General features: G+C 44.7%; 1 protein-coding gene across 1 annotated transcript; it reads right to left on the bottom strand.

The window, feature by feature from the left end:
- Nucleotides 1–413: 413 nt before the first annotated feature.
- On the bottom strand, nucleotides 414–26,510 carry lama4 (laminin, alpha 4). The gene is made up of 40 exons (XM_018743911.2): nucleotides 26,241–26,510; nucleotides 21,745–21,846; nucleotides 21,141–21,268; nucleotides 20,835–20,915; nucleotides 20,340–20,554; nucleotides 19,245–19,345; nucleotides 18,821–19,001; nucleotides 18,262–18,354; nucleotides 17,920–18,071; nucleotides 17,314–17,424; nucleotides 17,046–17,157; nucleotides 16,718–16,882; nucleotides 16,414–16,607; nucleotides 14,271–14,387; nucleotides 13,874–14,022; nucleotides 13,014–13,155; nucleotides 12,618–12,711; nucleotides 12,188–12,304; nucleotides 11,760–11,945; nucleotides 11,375–11,511; nucleotides 10,816–10,980; nucleotides 10,006–10,151; nucleotides 9,737–9,899; nucleotides 9,454–9,587; nucleotides 8,147–8,318; nucleotides 7,904–8,035; nucleotides 7,655–7,797; nucleotides 7,302–7,431; nucleotides 6,490–6,627; nucleotides 6,235–6,368; nucleotides 5,862–6,020; nucleotides 5,523–5,685; nucleotides 4,699–4,886; nucleotides 4,339–4,528; nucleotides 4,093–4,248; nucleotides 3,597–3,756; nucleotides 2,384–2,514; nucleotides 2,175–2,268; nucleotides 1,910–2,029; nucleotides 414–1,205 (listed from the first exon to the last, which is right to left on the bottom strand). The coding sequence occupies exons 1-40, from the start codon at nucleotides 26,352–26,354 to the stop codon at nucleotides 1,060–1,062; spliced, it is 5,655 nt and encodes a 1,884-aa protein (XP_018599427.2). The 5' UTR covers nucleotides 26,355–26,510; the 3' UTR covers nucleotides 414–1,059.
- Nucleotides 26,511–27,923: the final 1,413 nt, after the last annotated feature.

Genomic DNA, 27,923 nt, shown 5'->3' with positions numbered 1-27,923 from the left:
GGACGAAATGAGTCATGTGGGGAGCCTTGGATCATTTCAACGGACAACATTAAAAAAAAACCCCACAAAAACAAAAAAACACCGCTTAATTTTTATCCTCGGGTCACCAGGTGGCGGTATATGTCCGAGTTTGTTCTCAAAAATTGAAATACTGTAAATTTGTTGACAATGGATGGATGGGTGGATGTAAATTTCCATTTGTGTTATACTACACACTCTGTAGTCAGCACCACTTACAGAAAATTTGGATTAAAAGCGTTGAAATGTATCTGAAGGTATGAACTATACAATAAAAAGCTGCATCCATTCGTGCTGTTTTTTTCTTACAGTACATTATATGTATATATTTTGCTGTATGTATGTATGTGTGTGTGTGTACTCAAGGGAAAAAAACAACACTTGCAAAACGCTGAAGTGTTTATTTCGTTCTGTTCAAAATATGTAAAAAATACATTGTAAAAGTTGATCAGAACAGTTAGTAGCATATTATATACTGGAGTGGTGAAACACACATTAAACATGAATGCATTGTCTTACTGTGTCTTTATTCCTAACTGTGAAATGAGATTCTTTTTATGTCTCAGCACAGTATTTAAAACAGTTTCATTTGAAATACAGAACAGACACTTCAAATGAAAATATATATAGTCCCCCTTATTAAATGTAAACAACATAATGTAAACAAAACCAGTTGTGTCCGGATTTACTATGATGTCCTTCAGAAGAGACTGGGGCACAACAGGTATTTGTTATGTATTAAACATCATATAATTTCTATGTATTTAAGTTACACCTTTTGTTCACAACCAGGCTGAGTGTTACAGTAGAACATTATTCCCTAAATTTAAAATGTTTTGAACCTTTTTATTATCATTACAGTGATATTCAATGTAATGTAATTCAAAGGAAGTCAAGATGTAAGTAAACTTATTAAAACTAAGATACAGCAACAATGCAGTTTCATGCTTTTTCTTTATTTAGACAGCAGAAATGTGCGGGGAAGATGTGGGGAAGACAGTGTGGCTAGTTGCCATGAAGATGTGCACGTTTGGTCCTATGTCACGCCGCAGGGCAGGAGCTCACGCTGACGGCCCCATTGACCAGAGCGGCCTTCCTGAAGCTCACTGGAGTCTTGTTGACCTCTAGGTTTCTCATGCAGCCAACGTACGGCCTGTTGGTCGCAAGGCCTTGTGGGAGCAGAGAAGCTGTAGAAAAAAAATTTAGGTAGAAGGAATATATTAATACCTCATTAACTTTTTCACTGAGACCAAGTTACTTTGCTGTTTTTCATTGTTGCGTGAATCTGAAAAGAACAGAATAGCTGTTAATGCACAAAATATAAATAGCCGTACGACCAGCGGTAAGACTGTTGTAAGGTTAAGAGTAACAGTATTACACAGGTAATCAACTCATCCCTCAAGTAAACGTGGTTAAATAATTTTGGGAAATCCCCCCGTTAGGCAAGTTCCTGTTGTGATGGGGCACATTTACGGACCATAAAGCCTGGTGTGAATGGTACAACGCTTGAAGTCCAGATAAGTGAATATTTGTTTAATTAGAGTGTGTATGTGCGGTGGTGCAGTGGGTTGGGCCACAGTCCTGCTCTTGAGTGGGTCTGGGGTTCGAGTCCCGCTTGGGGTGCCTTGCGACGGACTGGCGTCCCGTCCTGGGTGTGTCCCCTCCCCCTCTGGCCTTACGCCCTGTGTTACCGGGTAGGCTCCGGTTCCCCGTGACTCCGTATGGGACAAGCGGTTCTGAAAATGTGTGTGTGTGTGTGTGTGTGAGTGTGTATGAATGTGGTATGGTGCAATTTGCATGTAGTATGCTGTACACTTTTTTTCAAATGATTAGAAACTAGACATAATTTACAGTGAAAATCTATGAGCCCACAGTAGGCCTTGCCACTGACCTGGTGCCCAACCAATAAACACCGGAGTCCTGGTTTCTACAGTTGGAGGATTGAGAGCTCCCACCACATGGTTCACCTCCGAGTCCACATCCAGCTGCACCACGTTGACATCCCGTATCACTGAGACCACAGGAAAGTGTCACACAAGCAGAAGCAGGAGAGCAAACCTGATATGTACATTAACTTCCGATACTGGAAATGACAGTACAAGAGAAGTGATTTGTGGCCAAACACAAAAGACAAATCTTAATTTCTTCCAGCATACCTGTTATTTTGTGCCACCGACCGTCACAGACTCCATGTTTGGGAGACACTCGGGTGGAGAACTCACGTATGCCATTGTTCACCAGCACTTCTACCTGTGAAGGACAGTGCGTGTGTACATGAGGGAGCTGAACATTGGAGCTGGACCCATAGAGTGCCTGTGTGCCTCTACTTTAGTGTGTGTTGAGGGTGGGCAGGTACTCTGTTTACCTCTCCACTATCGATGTATATGCTGAGGTAATCCTTGTTGCTGGTGTAGACGTGAAGAATCACCCCAGATGCCACACGGGGACGCACTTCTAGTGCCAGCTCAAATTTCATCCCCAGGCTGAAAGCGTCATCTGAAGGTGATGAAAATGAGTAAATATACACAGCATGTGTAAATATACATACAACAATCCCTCAACCAAGTCATGTGCTTTACTGGCTCTGCGTGGAACCTCGCACTTCACATCCCCAGTTCTGGAGCCTGGAATGTTTCCCTCTTGTGTAATGGCCACAGAAGTGTGCATGTGTGTGTGAAACTGAGACGGTCACGGTACGGTGCGAAATCGCTCGGGTGCTTTATTTAACAGCTGCGCCTCTGTTCCCCAAGACTCTGGGGGCCTCAACCAGTCTCCTTTGCCCCTTCCCTGTAAACCAACTGGGCTTCCTACCACTGCAGTGCAGAAGCATGTCATATTCCCAACACGTAAGCTTCTGGTTTTGTGTATTTTCCAGAGAAAATGTAAAATGTCATCTAATATATGGGATAAATTGTTCCTAAATAAAACCAGATCACTCAAAATGCAGATGACATGTGTCACTGCAGAAAATACAAAGCTTTTTAATGCATTTTACCATTTTTTAAAATTTAGTGATGGTCAGATACCAACTCTCTGCCTTGAATATGACCATATACACACATCTCCTTTAATGCGCATGCTGCATGCATGACATAATACATTATATAAACAAGTACTTTTCACACTTATGATTGCACATCTTGTCATCTTCCAAGCCAAGGAAATGACACAAACAATATCAGTGTTACCTTTTCTCTCTCAGGCTCTTTTCTCTCTGTCTCTCTTACTATTGCAAAATATATAAAGATCTGATCAGATGTAATGCCAAAAAGCTCCAAAATTCAGATAATTGGACAGGGGGCAAATATTTTTTCACAGAACTGTAGGTCTTTCTGTGAGCAATGAGGAGGATCACCTACACCATCTCTTTCACCAAGAACAACACAGGACAGTTTTTAGTCCTTGGCTGTAATTGGTCTGTAATTTTAGGCCATTAGAAGTACTCCACATCTGAAAGGATGAAACACAAAACATCTCACATTTGACCACATCTAGTTTTTGTACATTAAGATGTTTCCTTATATTTTGGAAACACGTGGAATCAGTTTTGCTTTGTCAGTGAGACTACGGCATATTACCCAAGACCACATATCCGCCCTCTGCTGAGAAGTAGGTCCCTGCCTCAGAGGGCCCCTCGAAGCAGGGAGTGACCCCAAAACTGCTTTCCACCGAAGACAGCCACTGGCCATCTAACTGGAGGTTCTTCACACAGCCTGTGAAGCTGTATGCTGAATTCCTCTATAGGACAGGGAAACATGGTACAATGTGCTCAGATCGGCTGCTGCGGTGTGATCAGTGGGTTCATGGCTCAAGCCCCAGCAAAAGAGGCCCTGAATTTTTGTTCAATATATTACTGGATTAACTGGGTAGAAGCATAAATATCAAGAGGTCTTCAAGTTGCTGTTGTCGAGAATCCCAGACAAATATGATGAAGTAGACTTAATGAGATAGAAACTTCTGGCCTGTTACAGAAATGTATTTGCTGCCAGTATCTCCACAATATCATACTTAGAAGGTTCTTACATGGGATCGATCTAAAATTACAGAAATCCTGCAGTGAGGTGCTGGGTGTACCTGAATGTTCTTTAGTGCTCTGCCAGGTGGCACGCCTCCCACGTAGAGGGGTCCACTGACTTGCCAGGAACCATTAGAGCTGGCAGCTTGCCCCACTACCATCTTGAGTCCATTAATTATGAGTCGACCCACATCACCGTCACGTATGAGAATGACCTTCAGGAGAAAAGGAAACAGTTTATGACATATGACAGATAGGAGTATAATAGTTCAGTGAAAGCCTTTACAATGCGAAAGAATACTTACATTGTGCCATTTTCCATCATTGAGCCTCTCTGGGCTTTTGACCTTGATCTTGTGAGGGCCTGCATTGAAGGTGTAGACCAGTTTCCCATTTGCCAGGAGGAGAGCCATGTAGTTGTCCTCCTCATTGTCGGACACGTAGAGGATGAGGCCAAAAGATGAGTGGGTCTTCAGAGACAGAGAGAAGTGTGACCTGTGTTGAAAGAAATACATAGGCTTAGGGTTTTCCCACAGCATATGGGGAACATGAGAGCTTATGGAAGCATGTTTGAGAGCAAGCCGGAAGCACTGTGGATGGAATGCATCACAGAATGGTAAAATGTAAAATGATTGTTGATTGTTATACCTTCCCACAGGACTGACCTCTCACTGAAGGACTGTGGAATGTCTGTGTACTCCTGACGGCTGTGACTGGTGCCCCCATAATGGTAGGCGTGACGTGGAGCTCGAGGGTTATGGGGCAGGTAGCAGGTGTCTGTTGTGGCTGGTGAAAGGAGATCATTTTGCAGCCCTTTTATGTCCTGAAAGAGGCTGGACTGGTCTCTGCCCACCTTGGAAAGAGGAACCATTCAAGTAAGAAGAACCATTCTCTTAAATTTTAGACCTCACTCTTGCAGCCAATGTTCTCTTCCAAAGAGGATTACATAGCAGGTGTGACAGAAATACAATAGAAATACCAGGGCAAAATGTACAGAAATGGCACTAGTTGTGTTCTTTTAATTATGTGTATTTACCTGCTAAAAAGTGTGGCAGCTGGATGTGGGGAGAGACACAATGACAAGATACAGTAGAAAGAAAGACTCTCAGAATAACTTAAAATGCACAACTTAAGAATTATCACTGTCTTCTTAAAGTGTCCTCACTGTCTTCCAGCAAAGAATGAATCTTCAGACATCTGCTAATAATAATTTGGATCTTTCTTCCATAGTGTAATACAGTCACATGCAGCTCATGCACCAACATTTCCGTAAATATCCCTTTCATATTCTATGTAAGGCCCTGCTTGGGGTGCCTTGTGATGGACTGGCATCCTGTCCTGGGTGTGTCCCCTCCCCCTCCAGCCTTACTCTCTGTGTTGCCAGGTTAGGCTCCGGTTCACCGCGACCCCGCTTAGGACAAGCGGTTTCAGCCAGTGTATTTGTGTGTGTATTCTATGTAGGTTAGTGTACTCTCTTGGACTTAATTACCTTCCTAGCCAGGGGTGTGGCATGCAGGCCCCTGGAGGTGGAGCTCCTGCTCAGTGTGTGCTGCAGGGCCACTGGGGCTGTTTGCACAGGGCAGTCTTGGAAGGAAGCCTGGACTTTCTCGGGGTACCTCTGGAAGTCCTCTGGCTCGATGTCCCTGTCTTGCCTGCAGGAAATGTCACAGCTTCATTTCGCTGGGGAACCACTCTGCCCCTTAGCTGTCTCCCCAACAGTCATCATGAGGAAAAAACAGACCTACTTTCTCTCACTGAATCTCCATTTGCATCAGAAGTATTGGTCTGCTAAAGTGGGCTGAGACAGGCAGTCAGAGTGGTTGGTCACCTGCTGATGTAGGCATAGCTGATGCAGCCGGTGAAATTGCGGATGGTGCTGCTTGGTGACCCCCCAAAATAGAAGCTCCTGACAGAAGCTGGCGACACTGCAGGTGGGGAGGGCCGGTTCCGGTCCTGCTTGTCTTTGTCATCCACAACTAGCTGATACCTAGGAGAGTTAGAAGAGATATGTTTAACTCCACAGAGAGCCATTAGCTCTCTGCAGTTCTTTCCTTTTTCTCCCAAGCGCATTCAAGCCCAATTCCAGTTTGTGATGAAAAAATGTATACAGTACTTCCACACAAAAATCAGAAGTCAACATGCATGACTAATCCACTGTATGTGATTAAAGTATCAAGTCTTAAATAGGAAACCAGCTTTACTTCTGATTAGTGACCGAGGCTACGAGGAAATGAGGCCTTCCATCATTGTAATGCTTCTTATGTGATTTCACTTTGGTCCCTTTGGAATTCAGCACAACAGCTCCATTGTCGAGTGAGATGGAGAACACGTCAGCCTGAAAGGACACATTGCAAGGAGTCAGTCACCACCTGCACCCCATCACACAACGTAAAAACAAAAAAAATCCCATGCGAGTAAAGAAACAGTGCTGGTGATGTAGACTGAGGAAATCTCACCCCGCTGTTGTGGAAGAAAAGCAGGCCGGTGGGCTGCAGTGTGCGGAAGTTGAGCCCACCTTCGAACATTTCGAAGGGGGAGATCTTTGCAGAGGACCCCAGGAAGTTTTCTCCACTGAAGTATGCTTTGTAGGAGTACTTTTAAACAGAAACAGCGCTGAACTGTTATTCCAGTCATGAAAAAGCAGAAGTTACATGAAAAGCAGCCCCTAAGTATATTTTACAGGTATCTTCAATACCATGCATAAAACCTAGCAAATCATTTCAACGCTTTGAGAATAATTCACTAGCCAGCAGATTTTCCTACGAGGATACTCCTGTTATCGTGACAGATGACAGTTCGAACCTGTTTTTTCAGATTTGGTTCATGGTTTTTCAAGGAGAAACAGAGTTGCCATTGAGGATCCACACACAGCCAGTGCCTTCTGTTGCACATTAAACTCAACAGATGCTGTGCATCTTAACTAACATGCCATGCATGCTAATTAGCGATCTGAAGGATGGCAGCCTGCTGGAGTGTATGGGACTATGACAAAAAGCTATTACTGTGAAACAAAGGAAAATGTGTCATATTCATTCACACCAAAACTCTACCCCAGGCACTCATTTCACTTTACAACCCAAGTGCATGTGTAACATTTATATCTCTGTGTAGTGTTGAATACAATCCAGAAGCAAAAAGCCCTGTCAATGACGGTGATGTCAACATCTACCACTGGTGGAAGAGAACTGCAAACTGATTTGAACACGGTGCATCTTGAGCACAAGTGCTTCTGTCTGTGAGGTGGTTGTGGGAGCAGGGGTTTACGTACAAAAAAGTCTTCTGGGCAGCCACTGCTGACACCAATGGTCCCTGGCTCTTCCAGAAGATTGAAATCCTTCTTCTGGAACTGGAAAGCCTTAACGCAGCCCCTGAGCCCAACCAGCGAGGAGAGCTCAGGCCTAGGTGAGAGGGAGAAAACAGGGACCATTATTTTCAAACCTTTGATACGATGAAGCATTTACTGCCATGCACTCTCATGCCAATGGTAGCATCTGCTGTCATTGTATCACTGTAAAATCTAAAAATTTCTAACTCGCATCTGGAATGAGGCTAGTCTCTTTTACACCATGTGCCAGTGGAGTTCTGTGTGTGTGCTTTTCAGTGTGTGGTTAAACTGTTGACCTGGAGAGCAGCACACTGTGAGGAGCCCCTCCAATGTAAATATCTGAGAAGGGCAATGTTTTCTTCTCATTGTCCATGGACTTCACATGACTCCGGTCCACTAGCAGGATGATCTTCTTGGAATGGTGATAAATGATGGACACCTGAAGAGCAACAGAAATTACTGATGGTGCTTTTATTTGTTCAGTGTGACACCACTCTGTTTACAAAAACATGATGATGATGATGATGATGATACACATGGTTCACCTCATGATATTTTGCATCATTGATCTTCAGTTTCTCTAAGTTGCTGTCCATGACGACTGGACCGCCACTGAATCCAAAGTCGTACACAAGACGCAGGAAACCATTTTTCAATTCTAATATAAAGTAATTACCCTGAAACAGATTAAGAGAACATGATTTTGTGAGATTTTTCATATTTTTGCAGTTTAGCTAGGGCTCAGGAGATGAATGCAATTTTGCTGAAAGGCAGTACGCAATACTCACCTCATTGACCATGAGGAAAAGGATGCCATCGTTTACCACGGTTCGCACTTCAATGTCAAACCTGGTCACGATGCTAAACTTGGCCCTTCTTTCAATGTTGTTGACCAGTGCATAGCCAGAGCCGTCAAACAGATAACTGGCAACACGGTTCTGTGAGAAGGCAAGTTTGTACCTGGGGAGAGAGCAAAGACAGACACAAAGAGAGCCCAGTGGGTTCAGTTACAACGAAAAGAATGGATAAACAACAATGGAAACCCTGGCAGAGGCAATGGAAAGTGTATTCTTAGTCCTTATGTGCTATAAGCCTCTTCCTGACTGAGCTGGGTGCCTGCCTTGTTTGGGTACTTAACACTGCCTTATCTCAGTCTCCTGACACAGGGAAAGAACCAAAACTATAGGAGACCCAAGACCTTTAGAAGAAATAAGTGCTGTCAAACGGAATTAGAATCACAGGGACATGATTTAAAAGGTAAGGGAAGGTGCAGAAGTGTAATGATCTCACAACCCTGTTGTGTTTCCAAGAACTTTAACAAGAGTTTAAAAGGGTTCTCCGTTTCATTACTAGCAAGAGCAGGGGTTTCCCAGGTACAGAATGCAGAAGTGAACATACTTATAAAAGAAATTAACTCATATGGTGGATTACAAAGGAAATTACATTTACATTTACATTTATTAATTTGGCAGACGCTTTTCTCCGAAGCAACGTACATCTGAGTGAAAATACAATTTGTGCATTACATTACGAGAAGGAGACATGGCTGCAGACATGTGATCCTTAAGTAAACTAGTTTTTACTTTCCATTTGATGCACCGATGCTCATCGCTCAAGTAGGTGCATAAAACAAGGATAGATGAATCCTGATAACCTTCTTACATTTTTTTTAAATACTAATACTAATTAACTTTGTGTCTTACTGTTCAGGACTGAAACATAAAATCACGTAAAATAAAAAGTAATCACGCTTTAGGGGTTTGCATTGGACCTTTGAGTGATATTTGCATGTCATATGAGAAACCACACATGCCGGCTGAAACTGCTTGTACTGGCGGGGTCATAGCGAACTGGAGCCAAACTCAGCAACACAGGGCGCAAGTCTGGAGGGGGAGGGGACACACATCAGACTGGACACCAGTCCATCCTAAGGCACGCTAAACAGGGCTTGAACCCCAGACCCACCAGAGAGCAGGACCTGGCCAAACCCGTTGCGCCATCACACCCCCTGGTATGAGAACCGATTTGAACAGAACAGAATCAGTCTGGTTTCTGTATTGTTAAACCATGCAGTGGGCAGAAGTGTTGCGGGCACCTGGGACATGGCGGCACGGCCGCTGTGTTGATCTTGTGAGTTCGTTTGAAGTTGTACAGGCTGATGACATCATTATTGAGGGTGGCCAACTCAATGCAGCCCACGAAGGGGGGCAAACTCAATGCAGAGGGCAGCTGATGAGAGAGGGAAAAGGAACATGTGTTCAGTGCAGTGTGACATCTGGTGAAGACCAGCCCACCATGAAAGGTGATACTAACGGCAGCAGTCTGCCCCCCTTCCGGCCCCAGGGAGGGAGGACGGCCGTGGAGGCTGACAGACATACCCTGAAGTCTGGAGGGGCACCCCCCACGAAGAAGACTGTGTTGCTGGGGTTCAGGTCCAGCAGCGAGTCTGTTCCGGGGGCCTCACCCTTCTGGATGAACTTCTGCTCTGCCGTGGTGCTTTGGCTGGGCACAGTGAGGAACACCTTTCCATGGCGTCCCAGCCTGCCAGCACACACAAACGCTTGATTATCTTCGCTGACACACAGGATCCACACAGAACTCCAGCATGAGCAGCATTTGGGCTTGTGTGGGGCTGCGAATGCAGTACCTTTCCACTTTGACTAGGTTGAAGAATGGGGGCCATGTACTGACGGGCTTCGAGCTCAGGGTAATCTCCACATCTTCGCCCCCGAGATTGTAGACATAGACCAAATAGTCATTCTTGATGGTGAGTCCCATGTAGTCTTTCATTCCCTTGTGAGGCAAAAAATGATGAACATTTATTTCTCCATTATTCTTTCTAGATTTTAGGCATGTAAGAAATACTTGTGAAAGACATTGAAATCTGTACTTAGAACATACCACCGTGAAAATGGAAACAGTAAAAAGCACAAAATGAAAGGAAAAAAGACTATTACCATAAAGAAAACTATAGCAACTATTTTTGCAGTAGTTTAGCAGCAGTGATATCTTTTGAAGTAATAGAAATTTCGAATTAAAGAAACTGCTAATTGCGGCCTGAGATGTAACAGAGCAGAAACAAACAGCAGTGACTCAGGGAGAAAAATGCAAAATTCATTAATCCTGGGCATGAGTGTGTTTGCTTGGGAGGAAGGATAATGACACTTATGTAAATGAACGCTTGCTTTGAAGACAGACAAAAACAACTCTACCGCCCACATCCTGGATACCAGTGAAAAGGCAACTGTCCACTCTATACAGAGTGCAGAGTCTCCCTCCCATTCACTGAGTTTCGCAAGACTCCCTTTCATCTTGGTGGTGTTCAGCCCATCTGGACCGTTTCCTACACAGTGCAAATGCATCCCTGACTTCATACATGTCTGCTAGACTTCCCTTTTGCTGCCTACTGGGGTTTTATTAAAATGAACTCAGGACTGAAACAAGTGGGCACCCTCACATTTTTGTTGCCCAGGTAGAAAACAAGGCGGTCCCTTATGGGTTCCTTCTCCAGGTCCACTTTCATGTAGAGGCTGATGGATGAGAAAGATTTTAGCTCCTCCATGTTCATAGGCGTCTGAACCTCGACTGCTGACTGACCGTTGAACTTCATGGACACTTGCACCTAGGGGACACAAACAAGGTGCTGAAAAACAGACAACAAGGCAGATGAAATAAACCTAAAAAAAAACATAAGAGACTTAGTTAATTCAGAAAAGATGATAGGATATAAGACAAATAAACAAAAATAAAATACACAGTCCCACAACCGGGACAAGAAGTCTGTCTATAATTCGATAAATAAAAAAATGAGGACCCATTATATAACCAATAGTATGCAGGCCTCAAAATAATGACAATATCTTTATTATCTTAAATTTTGTTGACTGGACAGTCCTCTTTGGTCAGACTGATTGTTTATTGTGATTGGACTGTTTAATTAATTGTTCCTTGTGTTCTCATAGGCTGAGGTCATTCGTACTCTGATTGGTCAAGCAGTCCACCAGGTTGCATTGTACCTTCTTGGCCACGCTCCTTGCTTGGGCTATGAGTTCTCTAATACGCATGATGTTGGTGGAAACATTTGCTGGTCGTTTTCCTTCCACCACTTTCAGTTTGTCCAGCAGCTGTGGGACAAGCTCTGACAGGCTGTTCACTATAGGTAACACATCATACAGTGTATGAAATATCGATCAGATGAATTCTTACACAAAACTCTCCAAATAGTTAAATTCTATTACATAATGATTTGCACAACAAGAGCATTATACAACCTCTATGCTTGAAACCATGAAGACAAATTATGAATAATAGAAAAAAGCAACAAGCGAACACAATATTTTCAGACAATAGTAGAGACAGAAAAATATCAGTCTGGTGAAAACGATGAGCCATTGTAGGCACCTGCTTCCCCAGCAGAAACAACGGTGCGGTCATAGGCTGCAGTGGAGTACTCATTGTTCCTCATATTGTTAGACCACTCCTCCACCTTCTCATGGATGGGACTGACTCGGCTCAAGACCTCCACGGATTTGTTTAGAGTTGCCTCTGCCACTTCCTTAGTGAATTGCAGCCGCTGTGTTGTCTGGCCTGTGGGGTTCAGTCATGGAGATATAACATAGGCAGTGACGACATCAATTTCTCACCCTGACACAAACTTGAATCTCAGACTGAAGGTTTCTTAATGAAATATACTTGAGAAGACCTCAAAGTCTTAAGAAAATCATAAGAATTGGCGAACACCAACTCATCTACAGTGACTTCCAGGTCTTTTAGGTATGAGAAACAACGTGATCTAACAGGATTAAAGAAGGTGGACGGGGATCTATTACCTTTGTCTATGTCATTGATCTCATTAATTATGGCTGACAGCTTCTCATTCATGTTGTCCTTCATTTCCTTCGTTTCTTCAACGTAGTTTGTGTTGTCAGTCACTACAGACTCCAGCTCTGAGAATGTAGATTTAAGTATCATAAATAGCCATATATATGTGAAATTATAAGCAAATAAACAAAAACAATGTAAGAGCATCTGTTGCACAGACAGACATTTACTGATCCTGCTTAAAAACATTTTAAGGAAGTAAGACTTGACTGATCGATTCATTCATTGCTTAGGGGATGGCTTTGACCAAAGCTTGCAGTACTTGACACATTTGTACAAGTGGGTATTTCGTTATTAGTGACACCAACAAACAATGTATTAGCCATAGTCCTAGAAGACATCATACTTTAAAAAGACAGAACTTCAAAAACATATTACCAGTTTGTTCAGACTGTAAAGAGACAGACTCTTTGAAGACGCTGTCACTCTCTGTCTTCAGATGGCTGAGCTGTGTGCTGATCCCAGAAATGGCCTCCATATGGAGTGGACAAAATAATGTAAAGCAGTTAAGCAGAGGGCCCACTGAAGACGTATGAGAAGTAACAATTTACTATACAGTGTGAGAACATTGTGGGCAATGAGATGGATTCATCAAATCTTAAGACAGGGGAATATGGTGGATAAAAATCCGAAGTAAAGAGGAATAGAAAGATAGCATAGATGGGAAAACAGCACCAAGCATACTGAGATTTGATAGTTGCATGTGTTACTTTACAAATTTAATATTCAGTAATGAGAGAGAAACAGGAGTCATATTCTTTGTGTGACACTTACATCCTCAGCTCTGTTTGCCAATTCAAGGGTCGTTAGTCCAGTTATGTTTGCCTCCTCAATGAACTTGGCGATATTTTCATACACATTGGAAGCATTAATGGCCTTTTCGACAAAGCCGTTGGTGTCACTGTGTTTCAGATCACTGTGTAAAGGATATGTGCATGTGAGGAAAAAGCTTGAGACAATCACAGTCTGCAATGAAATCAATAGATCACGTGTCCCTCCGAAACAACACCTTTTTAAAAGTAGCTCTTTAGACACTTGTAATTCTTAAAACAATAACAGAAAACAGGCTCATTATAAAAGCAAAAGAAATCAAGTGAATTTGGCATGAAGTTAAAGCATGTTAACTATCTCAGGAGTTGATGACATGACCAAGCATCAAAGGGCAAAAGGGCAATAATTCCCTACACATGTCTTACTGGTCCACTCAACACAGTCATAAGCAAACACACACACACACACACACACACACATTTTCAGAACCGCTCGTCCCATACGGGGTCGCGGGGAACCGGAGCCTACCCGGCAACACAGGGCGTAAGGCCGGAGGGGGAGGGGACACACCCAGGACGGGACACCAGTCCATCGCAAGGCACCCCAAGCGGGACTTGAACCCCAGACCCACTGGAGAGCAGGACCCGGTCCAACCCACTGCGCCACCGCGCCCCCCACCGTAAGCAAACAGACATATCAAAATAAAAAAAGAAACAGACTTTAAAAGACAGTGGCTAAGATCAGTACCAGCAAGAAAGGCCTTAGTATTAATCACAAGACTGACTAAAAGCTGAAGATGTGTTAAAATGAATCTTTGTCACATTGTCTTACACGTAGGGAGGGATTCAGTTTTTGAGGCTCACCGTTCCAGCTCATTTGCCAACTTTAGAAGCTCATTAGCATGATCAATGGCTGTTTGGACCAGGTCTATATCAGCAAGGGAGAGGTTTTCCATCTTCTCTTTCAGAAGCTTACTGGCTCCATCAATAGCTGCATGGAATTCTGTCACATTCTATGAATGGCCATATACAGACAAATTTTGAATCTTACTTAAGAACGAGAGATCATAATACACAATGTTAAATATGTAAAGTTACTAAGAAAGATGCTGGCTAGGTCTCCATATCACCTACTGGTATGCTGTAATTCATGAAACTGTACAGAATAGTAGATCTAAATACACATTTTTAATGTGCCTTTAGCTAAAGTGTGAGTAGTGTCTTAATGTACCCAGTTTTCTCAGTAAAATACATTGTTTACCTTGACCATATCTTCTAGGTCTACAGCCACATTTCCTGTGTCAATGATGATTTCATCTGCCCCCTGTAAGGTACTGTTCACATCTGCAAAGTTCTCCATTAGCTTTTGTTGTTCATCCTAGATGTGAGAGAGCAAGGAAGGAAGGGAAAAAGGATGGGTAGAGGAACTTATTCCAGATTCTCAGCTGCTCTACAGCTGGGGTGGTTTCAACATTGTGTTTGGGAAAAATGTAACATTTCTCTCACTTGAAAAAATGATATTTAATATGCATGGCAATTCTATTGAATTCTAGAATATCTGGACAACCTTCTGAAAGTTAGTAGAACGTGCTACTTGATTACACCTGTGATGAATTATAACCAGGGGGCACGGTGGTGCCGTGGTCGGACCGGGTCCTGCTTTCTGGTGGGTCTGGGGCTCGAGTCCCGCTTGGGGTGCCTTGCGATGGACTGGCATCCCGTCCCGGGTTTGTCCCCTCCCCCGCCAGCCTTACATGCTGTGTTGCTGGGTTAGGCTCCGGCTCCCCGTGATCCCGCATGGGACAAGTGGTTTCAGGTGATGTCATGTCATGTCATTGTCCAAACCGTATGTGTGTAAATTGTAACCTTTTGACCCTGACCCCTCACTCTATGTATATGGACATATTTGCTTTTAGTCGTTATATTTTCTACCTGTATGATTTTTTCAATCTGTGCTGTGCATAAAGCCAATAAAAATCATTTTAAGAGTTCTGAATTTACTACAGTCATCTGAAATTTCAGCTGCTTGCATTAAACATGGTCGTGCCTCTGAAAATCTGAACTCATTGTTTCAGGCCTTTGGATCACAACAGGCCAGAATATCCCTATAGGAGAGTTAATGCTTTGCTGATTCTGGCTATTTCCTCCTGTGGATAGAGGAGTTACAGATCAGAGATGGCCTCAGATCTCAGCAATTCCCCATTCTGAGCCATCTGATGATGAAGGCCTGGCCCATGCACAGCAGGCCCTGCTGGCTGATGCTCAACAGTTTTCGCAGGGATTTTGCAAACTGCCTCCATGTGTGCTGCTGCTGGACAGCTCTCCATTACAGCAATAAGATGAACCAGAACCATAAGGGTAGCTGAATGTATGGATGTATAGAGCTGTCTCAGTTCTCTTTCTCAAGATGTTCTTAGCATAAGAAGTTACATTTTATCACTTTCATTTTACATTGTACTCCGTTGCCTCCCTTTAGTACAGATGTTGACCAGGCTGAACGTTAATACAATAGCAGCCAGCAGCTGTGTGTACCTTTTATACACAAGCAACACTGTTCAGTGCTCTGCTCCACCCAACCCTCAGCTCTTAACAGTCTACAACAGCTGGGTTCCTGTGTTACCATTCAGTCTTAAATAGCATGGCTGATTAATTTCCAGTGAAACAATTCACACAGATAATTGTTGACTGATAACAGCCTAGAAGAGTCATACGGTGCTGCAATGTGGCAGACATGTTCTTGGGATTTCATTGTTTGCAGTAAATTCCCCTTAATTATTACCATGACTTTGTTAGTAACCTTTGAGAGTCTGTTATGTCAGAATGACTAATAATGAACTGTGCAGTTGCCTTTTGGAACACATGAACCCAGATTTTTTCAAAGCTCATTCTCTGCAGTCATGCATCTTGTTCAAATGCAAATGTGCAGTGGCTTTGTGATTCAGTTTCAATATGTCCTCCAAAAGATGAGAACTGAAGGTACAACGTGTTTAACATTTCCAGAATTCTTCAGTAACATTTCTGCGGTATGCCTGTGTTCTCAGTAATATTTATACCGGCTATTGTGTGCCTGGCAATACAGGAATTGACTTCTAGATGATAAGTTCACAACTCATCAATGTCTCTTCAGTGAAAACTGAGAGAAGAATTCAATGAGCATGAATTTCCTGACAAAGTTATCACGAAATTAATTTGTATGATAAATCTGAAAATGACCGATGTACACCATTGGACCACACAAATACTCCTTGGTCACTTCAGCCTTGGGAGATAAACTATTAAGCAGAAAGGGACCCTAAACTTCCAAGTTGAAATCATGTTGAGAAATGAAGACAAGCAGGAGCTAAAAGTCTGGCATAGGGCAGAAGATATTTGGGGTATTCAGACACCTCATCTGGGGGAGTTACCTCAAACCTCTGGAATTTGAGGATGTTGGCCTTGTTCTTGTCTTGAGTTTGATGTACGGTGCTCTGAGCTCTCTGAAGGAAGTCTTGGGCTTCAGAGAGCTTATTGCTGAGCTGGGAGAGGTGGTCCCGCACAGGGGAGACACGGGTATCCGTGCTCACTAGCTTCTTCTCCAGCTGACGGATTCGCCTAAGGACTGCACAATGCATGCACACACAGTCATGCACATACACATCGTTATTTCTCTGTATTTTCTGATACCCTTACTCATAATGCACATAGGACCACAACTCCTTCGCTACTCACGCTCGTCGGCATCTGTCGACTCATTTTTTGCGATGGGTTCATAGGGGTCCAGGTCCAGTGCCCTCATCTGGTTCACCATCTTCTCTGCCTCGGTGGTCTTCTGCTTAATCACTGCGGGGTCCACATCCTGGTGCACGCTGTAGCGATCCCAGTCACTAATCATCTCTGATAAGAGAGGGTGGATAAAAAGGATGAAGGCACAGTTAGAGGTGGGTGTTCACAGAGGGATAAATAAAGGACTTAAGAAAATACAACAATCCACTAGCGAGTAAAACTCATTCTACATTTGTTTAACCTTGACTTGCATCAGTAACCTATCAGTCTTTACCTTCAATCAGCATGTTCAGAGAGGTCAGGGTTATGGCCAGCTTGTCTGCCAAGGTCAAGGTCTTCATGGTGTCTCTGTCCATTTTTTGCCCCAATGCCATCACAAAGGTTTCCTTCATGACACAAGTAAGTGTCAGTTTCTGACCTTTCCTGTTACTTCTGGACCTAATATTACATGCAATTAAAACCCAACCCAAAAATCCAAAAATCAAGTTTTGAAGCCCCCTTTACACTGCCTGGGGGGGGGGGGGGGGGTCATACACCCATACCTGAGCTCCTAAAAGATTCATGTTTGTCAGCAGAGTTTTAGCTGCCTCCTCCATCTCTGCTGTTTCCGCTTTCATTTGCCTGGACTTGTTCTTCCATCCTACAAACTGTTTCTGTTATGAAGGCAATTATTATCCTGTTAACCTCAGAGCTGAAGATAAAGTAACAACACAATGAAAACCTAAAAAAAGAACATGGTGAACACTTTCGCTTAGAAAAAAGAAAAAGACAAGCTCAGCTTGGAGTAAAATCAGGAATGAAGGGGTTGGGTGCTGGAAACCCCATGTTGTATGTAGGTTTTTGAGCAATGATGGGGGAAGCACGCTTGAAGCTTACTGAAAGACTTTATTTTTTGGGATGTACGTGTTTTAGCAGGTAGCTTTCTTCAGCATAACGCTTTCGGTAAGCTTGAAGTGTGCTCTCCCATCATTGCTAAAAGCACTTCCACTTACATTTCTAAGTAAAGAAATAGTTTTAAAGTTATTATTCCCAGGATCACACTCTCCTTTAGAAATAGTACAGTGGAACTCTTCATAAAAGGCAAAGAGAGGCAAAGTACTTTTTCGTTGAACTGGAGGCCAGTTCTGCTAAAATCAGAGGGAACTCACCTGCAGCAGAAGAGCAGTGTAGTTGTAATACTTGAGACGGTCATTGGCTGCAGCTCCTGTGGAGATGTTCAGCACACTGGCCTTGAGCTCGTCCAGAGTCTTGTTAGACATTTTGATGTCGTCAATCAAGTAAAATATGCACTCATCACAGCCTGAAAGGTAGACACAAAAGGCAGGAATTCACTTAAGAGGATTTTAATTTTAGACTGCAAACACTGCTTGGATCCTGCTGACCCTGTTAGGATATTTGTTTAGGTACTGGGAATACTGGCCATTGTAAAGATAAGTAATCGCAGGAACAAATTTTGAGAATACTTCATCAGCCACATCAGGGTAACTCACTGATGTTGCAGACGTTGACCTGGGAGGAGATGGAGGTTTCCGGCAGGCATTCTCCAGTATCCAAGTCACATAGTCCTCCAGCACAGTCACACCCTACATTTTATAGACCAGACAGGCATTTCAGCACATAGCACATGTTGCGCTCTGTTTGACTTCTTTTCAAGCACTAAAGCAGACGGGTGTGTAAGCCACATTTCAGTGACGCCGGGCCCGATTCAGAGGTCTCTTGGCCAGGATCCGTGGACATCTGCACTTTCGCTCTTAACACTGCCTTTTGGCAACTGCTCATATGAGGCCTAGCTCAAGCAGTGATGTCATAGGAGACCAATGCTGTCTAAACCCTGCCACGGCATTCAGACGATCGAAGGAAAACCCAGTGAGATGAGTGCAGAAATCCGCATCAGCACAGAAGTGTGGGCGTGGGAACATCCCTTGAATGTACAGGCGATGCCGTGTGAAAAACCTCAACAGTCCCACATTCCATTTTCACATCTGCTTGTTCTGAGAGTGAGTGTAGCTGCATCCCTCAGTGGAGCAGAGGGGTTTTTCTATGACTTACTCTTGCAACCCTGGGGCCCGTAATCCCAATAGCCAGGCTGGCAGCGCTCGCAGTACCGGCCTCCAGCCCCCAGATGGCACTGGCAGCTCAGGGTGAGAGGGTGGCAGGTGGGTCTGAGTGCTGCTACCGCACACTCGCACTTCCTACAGCCCATGCAGCTGCCAAATCCAGAGTAGCCATCCTGCATCAGATGTTGAAAATATTTGTTAGTCATTTGGGTGAATGATGTGTGAGCACTCATCAAAGCACATGTATTTGTGCTTTTTTATTTGTGTTTATACTTTTGTGAGATGATCCTGCTAAAAAGACTGGGCTAAGTGTTTGGAAGAAGGATTAAACATATGGGTTGGATCAAGGAGCCCTATTGGCTGAGTGCCATGATGCAAAGTTTAACCACCTTGGAAAGTGGCTCTCAGCTCCTCACCTCGCACTGGTCACACAGCTGGCCAGTGACCCCTGGCTTGCAGTGACACACACCTGTCCTATCATCACATGATGCTGTGCCACACTTATTGCACTGACACTCTGAAAGGAAAGAGACACGGTTTATCAGCAACATCCATGTCAATTTATGTACTGACATCAACACCTGGGTAAAGTTTGAATTTTTGCACGGGGTGATATGCTGCACACATCCTAAAACTGTCAGCGATAACCTGAATTTCTCATTATTTTCCACAGTGTATCTCATAAAATCTACAGCTGAATCAGTCTGGTAGTAGAATGGTAAGATTTAAGAGAGATAACTACAGTAGTGACCGAGGCTATATTTATCCTGTAGCGGAAAATTTCAGTTGATCACAAGAGCAAACGCGGAATGGTACAAACCAAGGTACTAATGAAACTCAAAACAAAGTCAAATACTTTCCATACTGCACAGATTGTTCTCTGGTAAAGGTTACACCAAGGACCACTTGTCACACTTTGACTGACATCCCATCAAGGCAACCACCCCAGCTGTGTAAACATGTCTGACAAATTTTCCTGTATTCTGTTTTGCAAATATACTCCAAGTGGGGATTGTACTCATACCACATATTAACACATGGCCATGGTTAAATTGAAAAGCAAAGCCATGCTAATTCTAAAAATCCACTCCCCCCATCCACACTGCACATTCAGATGAGAGCTTTTTTAGGGATCTCCCTGCTACCAGCCAACAGCAACCCTTTTCGGATGATCTCGTCAGAACACATCATGCACTAGAAGATTTTATTTTTATTTTTGTTGTTTTATCTATTATTATTCATTGTATTAGGGTAATTCCTCAGTGGTTAGAAAAATACTTAGTCTGAAATGTTTTACAAAGCTTAACATTCCACTGTTTATTAAATATGACTTATGAAGATGCTTGTCAGGTAGATACCATACTTAAAGGTACAACAGCACAGCCACTTCTATGTGTTCAGCCTAAAACTTTAATTTTACATTGGGCATCCCTCTGTACATGTCACAGTGACTATGGGTGATGTGGCATTGGGCTGACAGAGGTTCCCAGATACTCTCCGTGGACACGCACCCCTGCAGTTCTTGGCACTGATGGCATCCCCGTAGAAACCCGGTGCACAGCGCTCACAGTTGGCACCCGCTGTGTTGCCCCAGCAGTTTAGGCAGACACCCGTCACATTGTGGCACTCGTTGAAGATCAGGTTGGGGTCTGAATTCCCATTGCAGTCACACTTCTTGCAGGAGTTGCCCAAGGCAAAGGGATTCCCATAGTAACCCGGTGCACACCTAGCAGGAGCATCGACACAGTTTGGAAATGAAAAGCAGCTGGAGCCTCTGGTGCAATTCCTGCACTATCAGCTCCAAGAAAATTACGCTAATTAATTCCCCCGGAGTCGACTGAGCTCTGTTTTATTTTCTATGCATAAAATATATAAGCCCCTAAATTGAATGTCAAAACAAAACAGCCAAAAAATTGAAGAAGCAAAGCTCAGAAACACAGAGCTCCAGTGATGATAACTGTGGCTGGAGTCCCTTTTTGAGTCCTAGATACTCTGTGATGACGAACCTCTCACAGTAGTGTCCCGCATAGCCCTCCTGGCAGAGGCATCGCAGGATTCCGCTCCTCTTATCGCAGTGCAGGGCAAAGCTAGTAGGGGCAGAGACGAACATGAACATGAGAGTAGCGCCTAAGTGGGCAGTTCTTTCACCCCTCTCGGTTGGCCCCCTCCATCCTCCCAGTTCTACCATCACCAGCTGTCACCCACTGCACCTAATCCCATCTTCCTCAGGCAAGGCTTAGCCCTTCCCAGCCACACCCAAACTCCTCCCACTTTCTTCCCACTATGCAAAGACAACATGTGTTGTTACTTACTTGTTGGAGGGTTTTGCAACAGGGCAGGCACACGGCCGGCAGACATGATGGCCCTCAGGGGTGGTTTCAGGGAGATACCCGTCAATACACCTCTCACAGAAATCCCCAGTCGTGTGGTTCTGGCAGTCCTGTGTACCAGGGGACATTGGACACACTCAGAAAAGAACCATGTGTCCTTGGTTGGACATATTCAAGGGAGCAACACAGGTCAACAAGCACACAGGTCCATCTCAGTAGTTACGTCATAGATGTGTAAATGTAAATGTAAATGTGAGAAAGGTCTTCAAGTCCAACTAATAGAACAAGAGTTGGTGTAGAAGGCAGGTTCTGATTTGAGCGAGGGACCTGCTTTCACTGCATGGAACCTAGAATAAACCCCCTGTTGTGTTGTTATGCCTGCTCTAAATGCAGCCCTGACCTGAGCCCTCAAAGTGACCTGTCAGTCTTGTTTATTAATGTACTCTTATGCAGCTATTATAAGGTACTACACGTGCAATAAAATCCAAGTGTCTGGGCAGACACACAGAATACTCAACTTTCAATCATCCTGAGAATAACCTCGTACATTAAAACTATTCACTGTGTGGGTGAGGAACACACTTACTATACAAATCCCTGTGATATGTTCACAGTTCTCCGAATGACCTTTGCAGTTACATGGCAGGCAGGTTTTGAGCTCGCTGAGGAAATATCCCTTTCCGCACAGCTGGGGGAAGAAGCAGGAATCAGATCTTTAAAATTGATTTTCGTATTAGAATCACATATCTGCATCCAAGTCTCTTCTGCTGTCAATGTAATGCACTCATTGTGTTTTTCTCAGCGATATATGTCACTTTGGCGAAAAGCTTTTGATAAACGAATAAATATAAATGCAAATGCATTCAGCTCCACTTATATTTTAATTCAAGACGATGGGAGCCCCTGGAGCACATTTCCTCCACCCCAAAAAAGTGGCAGAATTAATACAAAAAACTCTGTCTTTGGCAAACAAGATGCCCCCGAAGCACTCCAAGGTTCTGCTTTCCATGCGGGCCTTCAAAATCACATGTGGGCAGTATGTGAGCGAAAAACCCAGCTGGAAATGTTTGGGAAGGTCTCACATGGTTCAGTTTTGCCCATTTTCATTAGATGAAATATTGTTTCTGTGCAGTGTGTTAAACACTTCCATGTCTACAGCATTCATAGTGAAATCTTCACCAGAAACCCAAGACATGATATATATTTTACGGGTCTCCTACAAGGATCGATACAGCAAACATAAAAACATATAGTGCATTTCATACCTTGGCAGCATTACATCACTTGCCTGTGACTAAAAGTCAGGTGATTGTTGACCTCTGTGCAGCAGAGACAGAATTTACAATGGATTACTGGGGGCTAGAGAAGCTTATAACCATACACAGGTCTCAACGTGGCTGAATCAGACACTGACAGCAAAAGCAGATAGGAATGACATTGGAGTGTGTGGGAAACGTGAGTGGGATGTTTATTCTCTGAAGCATTTGTTAATTCATCCATTATTAAGAATCAACTGTCCAATGCAGAATCACAGTGGTCCATGGTGGCCTATTCTGCAAACACAGGGCGTGAGGAAGAGAACACCCTGGCAAGGGCAATCATACATATACACACACACACATGCACACACACACACACACACACACACACACACACACACACACACACACACACACTACCAGCAATTTAGAGTCACCAGTTCACCTGAAACACGTATCTTTGCACTGCGCGAGGAAACTGAATCACCTGGAGGAAACTCCCACGCAGACAGAGGCAGATTCAATCCCATGTCTGAGCCCACAGATCGGGAGTTGTGAGGCACTAGTACTACCTGCTGTGCCAGTTTTGCCATCCTTTATATCAGATATCAGGGCCAGCAGGATATGTGCTGGTTAAGGGCACTGAATTGTAACATGAAGACTGTTGGCTTAAATCCCAGGGAAAACTCTGCAGTAGTACCCCTTGAGCAAGGTGCCAAAGATGGATCAGTTTATTAAAGTTGTTGCTTCTTCCCACAGGTATTAAAACCATCCTTTGTGGTTAAAGGTCTAATCTACACTGAGTCTGTTGGAGCATTTTTACAAAATTTAGCCGTTTACACCCTCAAAAATCGTATTTAGCTCTGAAGCCAGGTCTGCCAATAAGACCTGCATTGTCTCTCTCCTCCACCTCCTACTTCTCCTTCACAGGAGGGGTCTCCTGCTCAGCTGTGGTATCAAAGGACGTCGCCCACCCGCTCTGTTTGTCACACGCCCCTTCGGGCCTGCCGGCGGCCCTGCCTGGGGTCGCCTTCTGGCGCACAAAGCGTCTTTGTTCCCATCGGGCTCCTACGACACTCGGGTCCTTCCCTCCCATGTCTCTCACTCAATCGGACGATTATATTGGGCCCGCCATTCTTGCCATTTACACATTCCTATAATACGAGGCCAGTCGCAAGCGCATATTGCCCCCTGATGTCGCCCGCTCTCGAGCTGTGGGACAAACAAAGGCCTTTCGTGTGAACTAATGCAAGACATCCTGTGGACTGCATTCCTCTCTGGCCCTTATGCTGCAGCAGACCTTCCTTTAACCCTTTCCTCTGGCTTTTCATCCAAACCCTTTGACAGGGAAGGATGAGCCCAAGTGTCAGGTGTATGTGGATTATCCCTAGCTGTGTCAGGGGGCTGGTGACATTTAGCGCTGTAAAAATGGGTGTAAATCTTTGTAAGTAGCTTGACATTGTAAGTTCTTTGGAGAAAACTTTTAACCAAATGAATACATGGAAAGGTAAGCGGCATACTGAATGAACTGTGTCTTACTATATCTAAATTGAAGAAAGGTTCAGATGAGGCAACTGATAGCATAGCGGTTGGTACTGCTACCTTTCAATCAAAATTCTACTGGTTTGAATCTCACCTACTGTTGCGCAAGGTACTTAAATTACTCCAAAAAAAAATTACCCAGCTGTATAAATGGGTAGATAGTTGTAGGTGGGGGGTGTGGTGGCGCAGTGGGTTGGACCACAGTCCTCCTCTCTGGTGGGTCTGGGGTTCGAGTCCCGCTTGGGGTGCCTTGCGACGGCCTGGCGTCCCGTCCTGGGTGTGTCCCCTCCCCCTCCGGCCTTACGCCCTGTGTTACCGGGTAGGCTCCGGTTCCCCGTGACCCCATATGGGACAAGCGGTTCAGAAAATGTGTGTGTGTGTGTGTGTGTGTGTGTGTGTAGTTGTAGGTTGCTTAAAATGATGAGTTGCTTTGGAAAAGTGTTGGCTAAATGTAGGGTACAGCGATTCTGAAATGATCTTGCGGGAGATGAGACAACCTCGTAGCTCAGGGATTGAAGCCACGCCTGGCCTCTCTCTGCTAGACAAGGTGTTTTTGATTCGGACTCTAAACAGTGTGATTGATTGCTGCTTTGGGAAGAGAGGAGGCGGGGCTTGGCACGGAGCAGGAGCGAATGGAGGTCAGCCAGGGTACAGAGATGCGTTAAACCCTTGGTTCTCCTGATTCTCAGAAGGCACGCACAGACCAAAATGAAAGCCAAGAGTGGCCCGCACTGTGCATGAGCGATAGCCATGTGTGGAGAGAATTGTGGGAGGCTGTTTAATGGTTGCCCAACTAGAGTAATATTAGATTTTCCAAAAAACGTGAAGACATATAGCAAAATTGATGGAATCAATTAAAAAGAAAACTAACTGTCACTGTCACCTCTGCATTGATTATCTGTAAGCAGTTTTATGAGAACTTTACATGTCCAAATCACTGGAAGTGCATAGGAAATGTGGTGGTATAAGCTGATACATGAATAATGTGAGAAATTTTCATGACAGAGAATACCCAAGAAATTCCCAGTTCATTGCCCAACCCAAATGGCACTAAAATGCTCAAAATATCTTGAACTACGTCTGTGTTCTGCAGTTCAGATCATCTCAGCCCACTGGCGCACAAACAAAGATTGCATTCAGTGCACGGTTCAGCAGTAGTTCTGCTTTGCGTTCTTCATTTCCAGGCACTGTCTCTGTTTTATCCCAACATCGCAAAGGGCTTCTTGTCTCCCACAGGCCGACTGCATTTTGAGCTGACCTGGGATGTGCTTGCGGCCGACTCCCAGGACCCACTCCAGATTGAGTGTATGTTTGTGTGTATGTGTGTATGCGTAAGTGGCAGTGCATGCCTCTATTCTCCGAGACTCTTCCATGACAATGTGGTCCATGGGTTACACATTTCGGGACCCAGATGCAGTCTTTCCCTTTCTTTGCTGGAGGGGAGTTTTGTTGGACCCCAGTCCCACATACCCCCGTCCCGGCAGCCCCTTTTGTCACAATGAACTGTACACACATTGTTTATGCTGGCCCTGCCCAGGCGTTCGACTATCGGCTTCTTCACTTTTTCTCATCTTTTTTTAGTAGCTACAAATTCAACAAAGGATACAATGTTGAGCAGAAAAAAACACAAGTGACATTGATGGAACATTATCCGCAAAATCTCTATGGACATCATAACACAGTCAGTTAAGAATCACAAACTACTGCAATGTTGTATAAACACACATTTCCCTAAACGCTTTGAAAAATTGGTGAAATTACACTACCCAAGTTCGTTCAGTGCAAAATTGGGCAACCGTGCTGGAGAAAGGTGTCTCGTGTGGCGTCTGTCAGACACGATAGTTAGAAATGTCTGTCTACACCCTTTGTAGATGTGTTGATGCCCTACAGCTGCCTTTGGTTGGGGGTCTGCCATCCGTGATGTGCCGGGGCTGGTTAGGCCCTTGCAGGCAGTGATCCCTCTGCCAGGACTCCCAGTAGGGTGTCTTTGACCCTTGCCCCCTCCCCACTACACACACACACACAAACACACACACACACGAGTCTTCAGAGCAAGCACAAAAACCATGAGACCCAAACTGCCCACTACCACATTTGAGAAAAGAAACCCAGACAAACACTGCAAAACCTGCCTGTCCAATGCTGGCCTACCTAGACAGTAAGAACATGGTCGAACCAGAGTACGTTGCCGAACGCAGTTGCTGCGAAAGTCCTGCTCACTGCCATGCTGCAGTCAGAGGCCTTGTCTGCCAGGCGGAGAAGCATAAAAAAAAGGGCTTACGTTCAGCACACTCGGCTGCTGATATTCCCAGAAACCAGTGGCCGCGGTGGGCCAGGCAAGTCCCCCAAGGACGGCGGCGAGGAAAGTCATGGAGAGCGCAGCGCTGGGTGCCATTTCCTCGTCCCTCGCGGTCTCTCCGTGACTCTCGCGTCTCCCTCTCTCCGCAGCCGCTCTCTCTCTGGCCCTGGGCTCCAGATGCCGAGCTGCGCTCACGCCAGAGCCAGCGCGCGGTCCAGTAAAACAAACTGTACAAGCTTCCTCTCCCCCCAGCTCCTGATCCACTCCCCCCCCTCACACACATACGCACACACACACACACACACACACACACACACACACACACAGACACGCACAAATAACCACGCCCCCTGCCTGCCAGACCTCTCCGTTCCCTAGAGTCTGGATCTTAAATTGTATGCAGATGGAAAGCTGGGAAAGGGTGAGGGAAGGAGTGAGTGTGCAGGAGAAAAGGAAGCGCGGGTTAGAGGACAGGGAAGAGGACGAGAGGGAAAGGAGCAGCAGGAAAGGAAAGTGACGGAGGGGAGGTGTGACAGCACCGGCGAGATGGGGTCTCTCAGAGCTTGCACGGGGGCCAGACAGTGTCACACAGGCCACCTGATCTCCCTTTGCAACACCCTTTCCCCCCCTCAGAAAGCCGGATCGTGAATGAACCTTCTGGCCACGGTAAGCGGCACCCCCGTCACGGCACCTCGCCCCACCAGCTCTCCTGGGCCTGCTGCCCCGATGCATGTTTTCTTAGCTCCTAGCCTCAAAGAAGGTGCCAAATGTATGAGAGCCGTGTCAGAGGCCTCACGGTCTCACACGCAGCAGAAAGTGACTTGGCACAAAAGGCACACTGTCATGAGACTTTGCTCATTTCGATGACGAACAGCTCCTTCCTCTGCTACTCATTGGCCACGTTGCCGGAGGTTTCCAAAGAGCACCGCTTGCATGACTGCGGTGCGTCTCCGAAGACCAGCAAGCACGCTGCACTCGAACAATGGCACGGAGAAATTTCTGGCAATCCAAACTATAAAATGTGAGAGAAATTAGGGTCTGAAATGTGCTTCCAATATCGGAGCGTGCTGAAAATAAACCTCTTTAAATTTTTTGTACGTCTCCCTCTGCCTATGATACTCGTTCTACTTATAACCATCAAATGTTACTAATTGGTTTTAGCCTTAATGCTCCATACTCGGTGAATGTAAACAAGTGAAACCAAACCCATATTGGCAACCCTAACCCTACCGGTAACCCAACTTGCAGCCAGACATGAGAATTTTACTGCATTACTTCCATTTAAGCTCCCTGTGGTACTAAGAACCAAAGTGAACTCCTTGATGTATACAGCAAATAATAGTTAATAAGCAGTAACTCTTCCTAGCTGGGTTAGGGGGTGCGGCCCCTGGAGAACCCCATTAGTTCTTTTCAAGACTTCAGTGTCAGCAGGGCTGTTAATCTTATGATGGGCAGATCTTCTGTATTTAGCTAAGACACACACCCCAAATGTCAGGGCCAGCAGGTCCTTTCTTTGAGCCTATCAGCCATAATTTTCCCACTTTTTCTGGTTGTAAGCTGCAAAATGTTTTATATACAGTACTGTGCAAAAGTTTTAGGCTCTTGGTTGGGGGGAAAAAGCTGTTAAGTGAGAATGCTTACAAAAACAATGCTCTTAATTAATAA

Source organism: Scleropages formosus, chromosome 1, assembly GCF_900964775.1.
Source record: "Scleropages formosus chromosome 1, fSclFor1.1, whole genome shotgun sequence".
Lineage (NCBI taxonomy): Eukaryota > Metazoa > Chordata > Actinopteri > Osteoglossiformes > Osteoglossidae > Scleropages > Scleropages formosus.
This window is presented reverse-complemented; position numbering and strand designations above follow the sequence as displayed.

What these genes read in the sequence shown, in the direction of transcription:
- lama4 (XM_018743911.2), bottom strand. Translation starts at nt 26,354, where the DNA reads ATGGCACCCAGCGCTGCGCTCTCCATGACTTTCCTCGCCGCCGTCCTT. An exon ending in GCGGGACACTACTGTGAGAG is followed by an intron (nt 20,555 to 20,834) that starts GTTCGTCATCAC and finishes TGCTCCTGCTAG; the next exon opens with GTGTGCACCGGGTTACTATG. An exon ending in ATGATGGAAAATGGCACAAT is followed by an intron (nt 4,249 to 4,338) that starts GTAAGTATTCTT and finishes TTTCTCCTGAAG; the next exon opens with GTCATTCTCATACGTGACGG.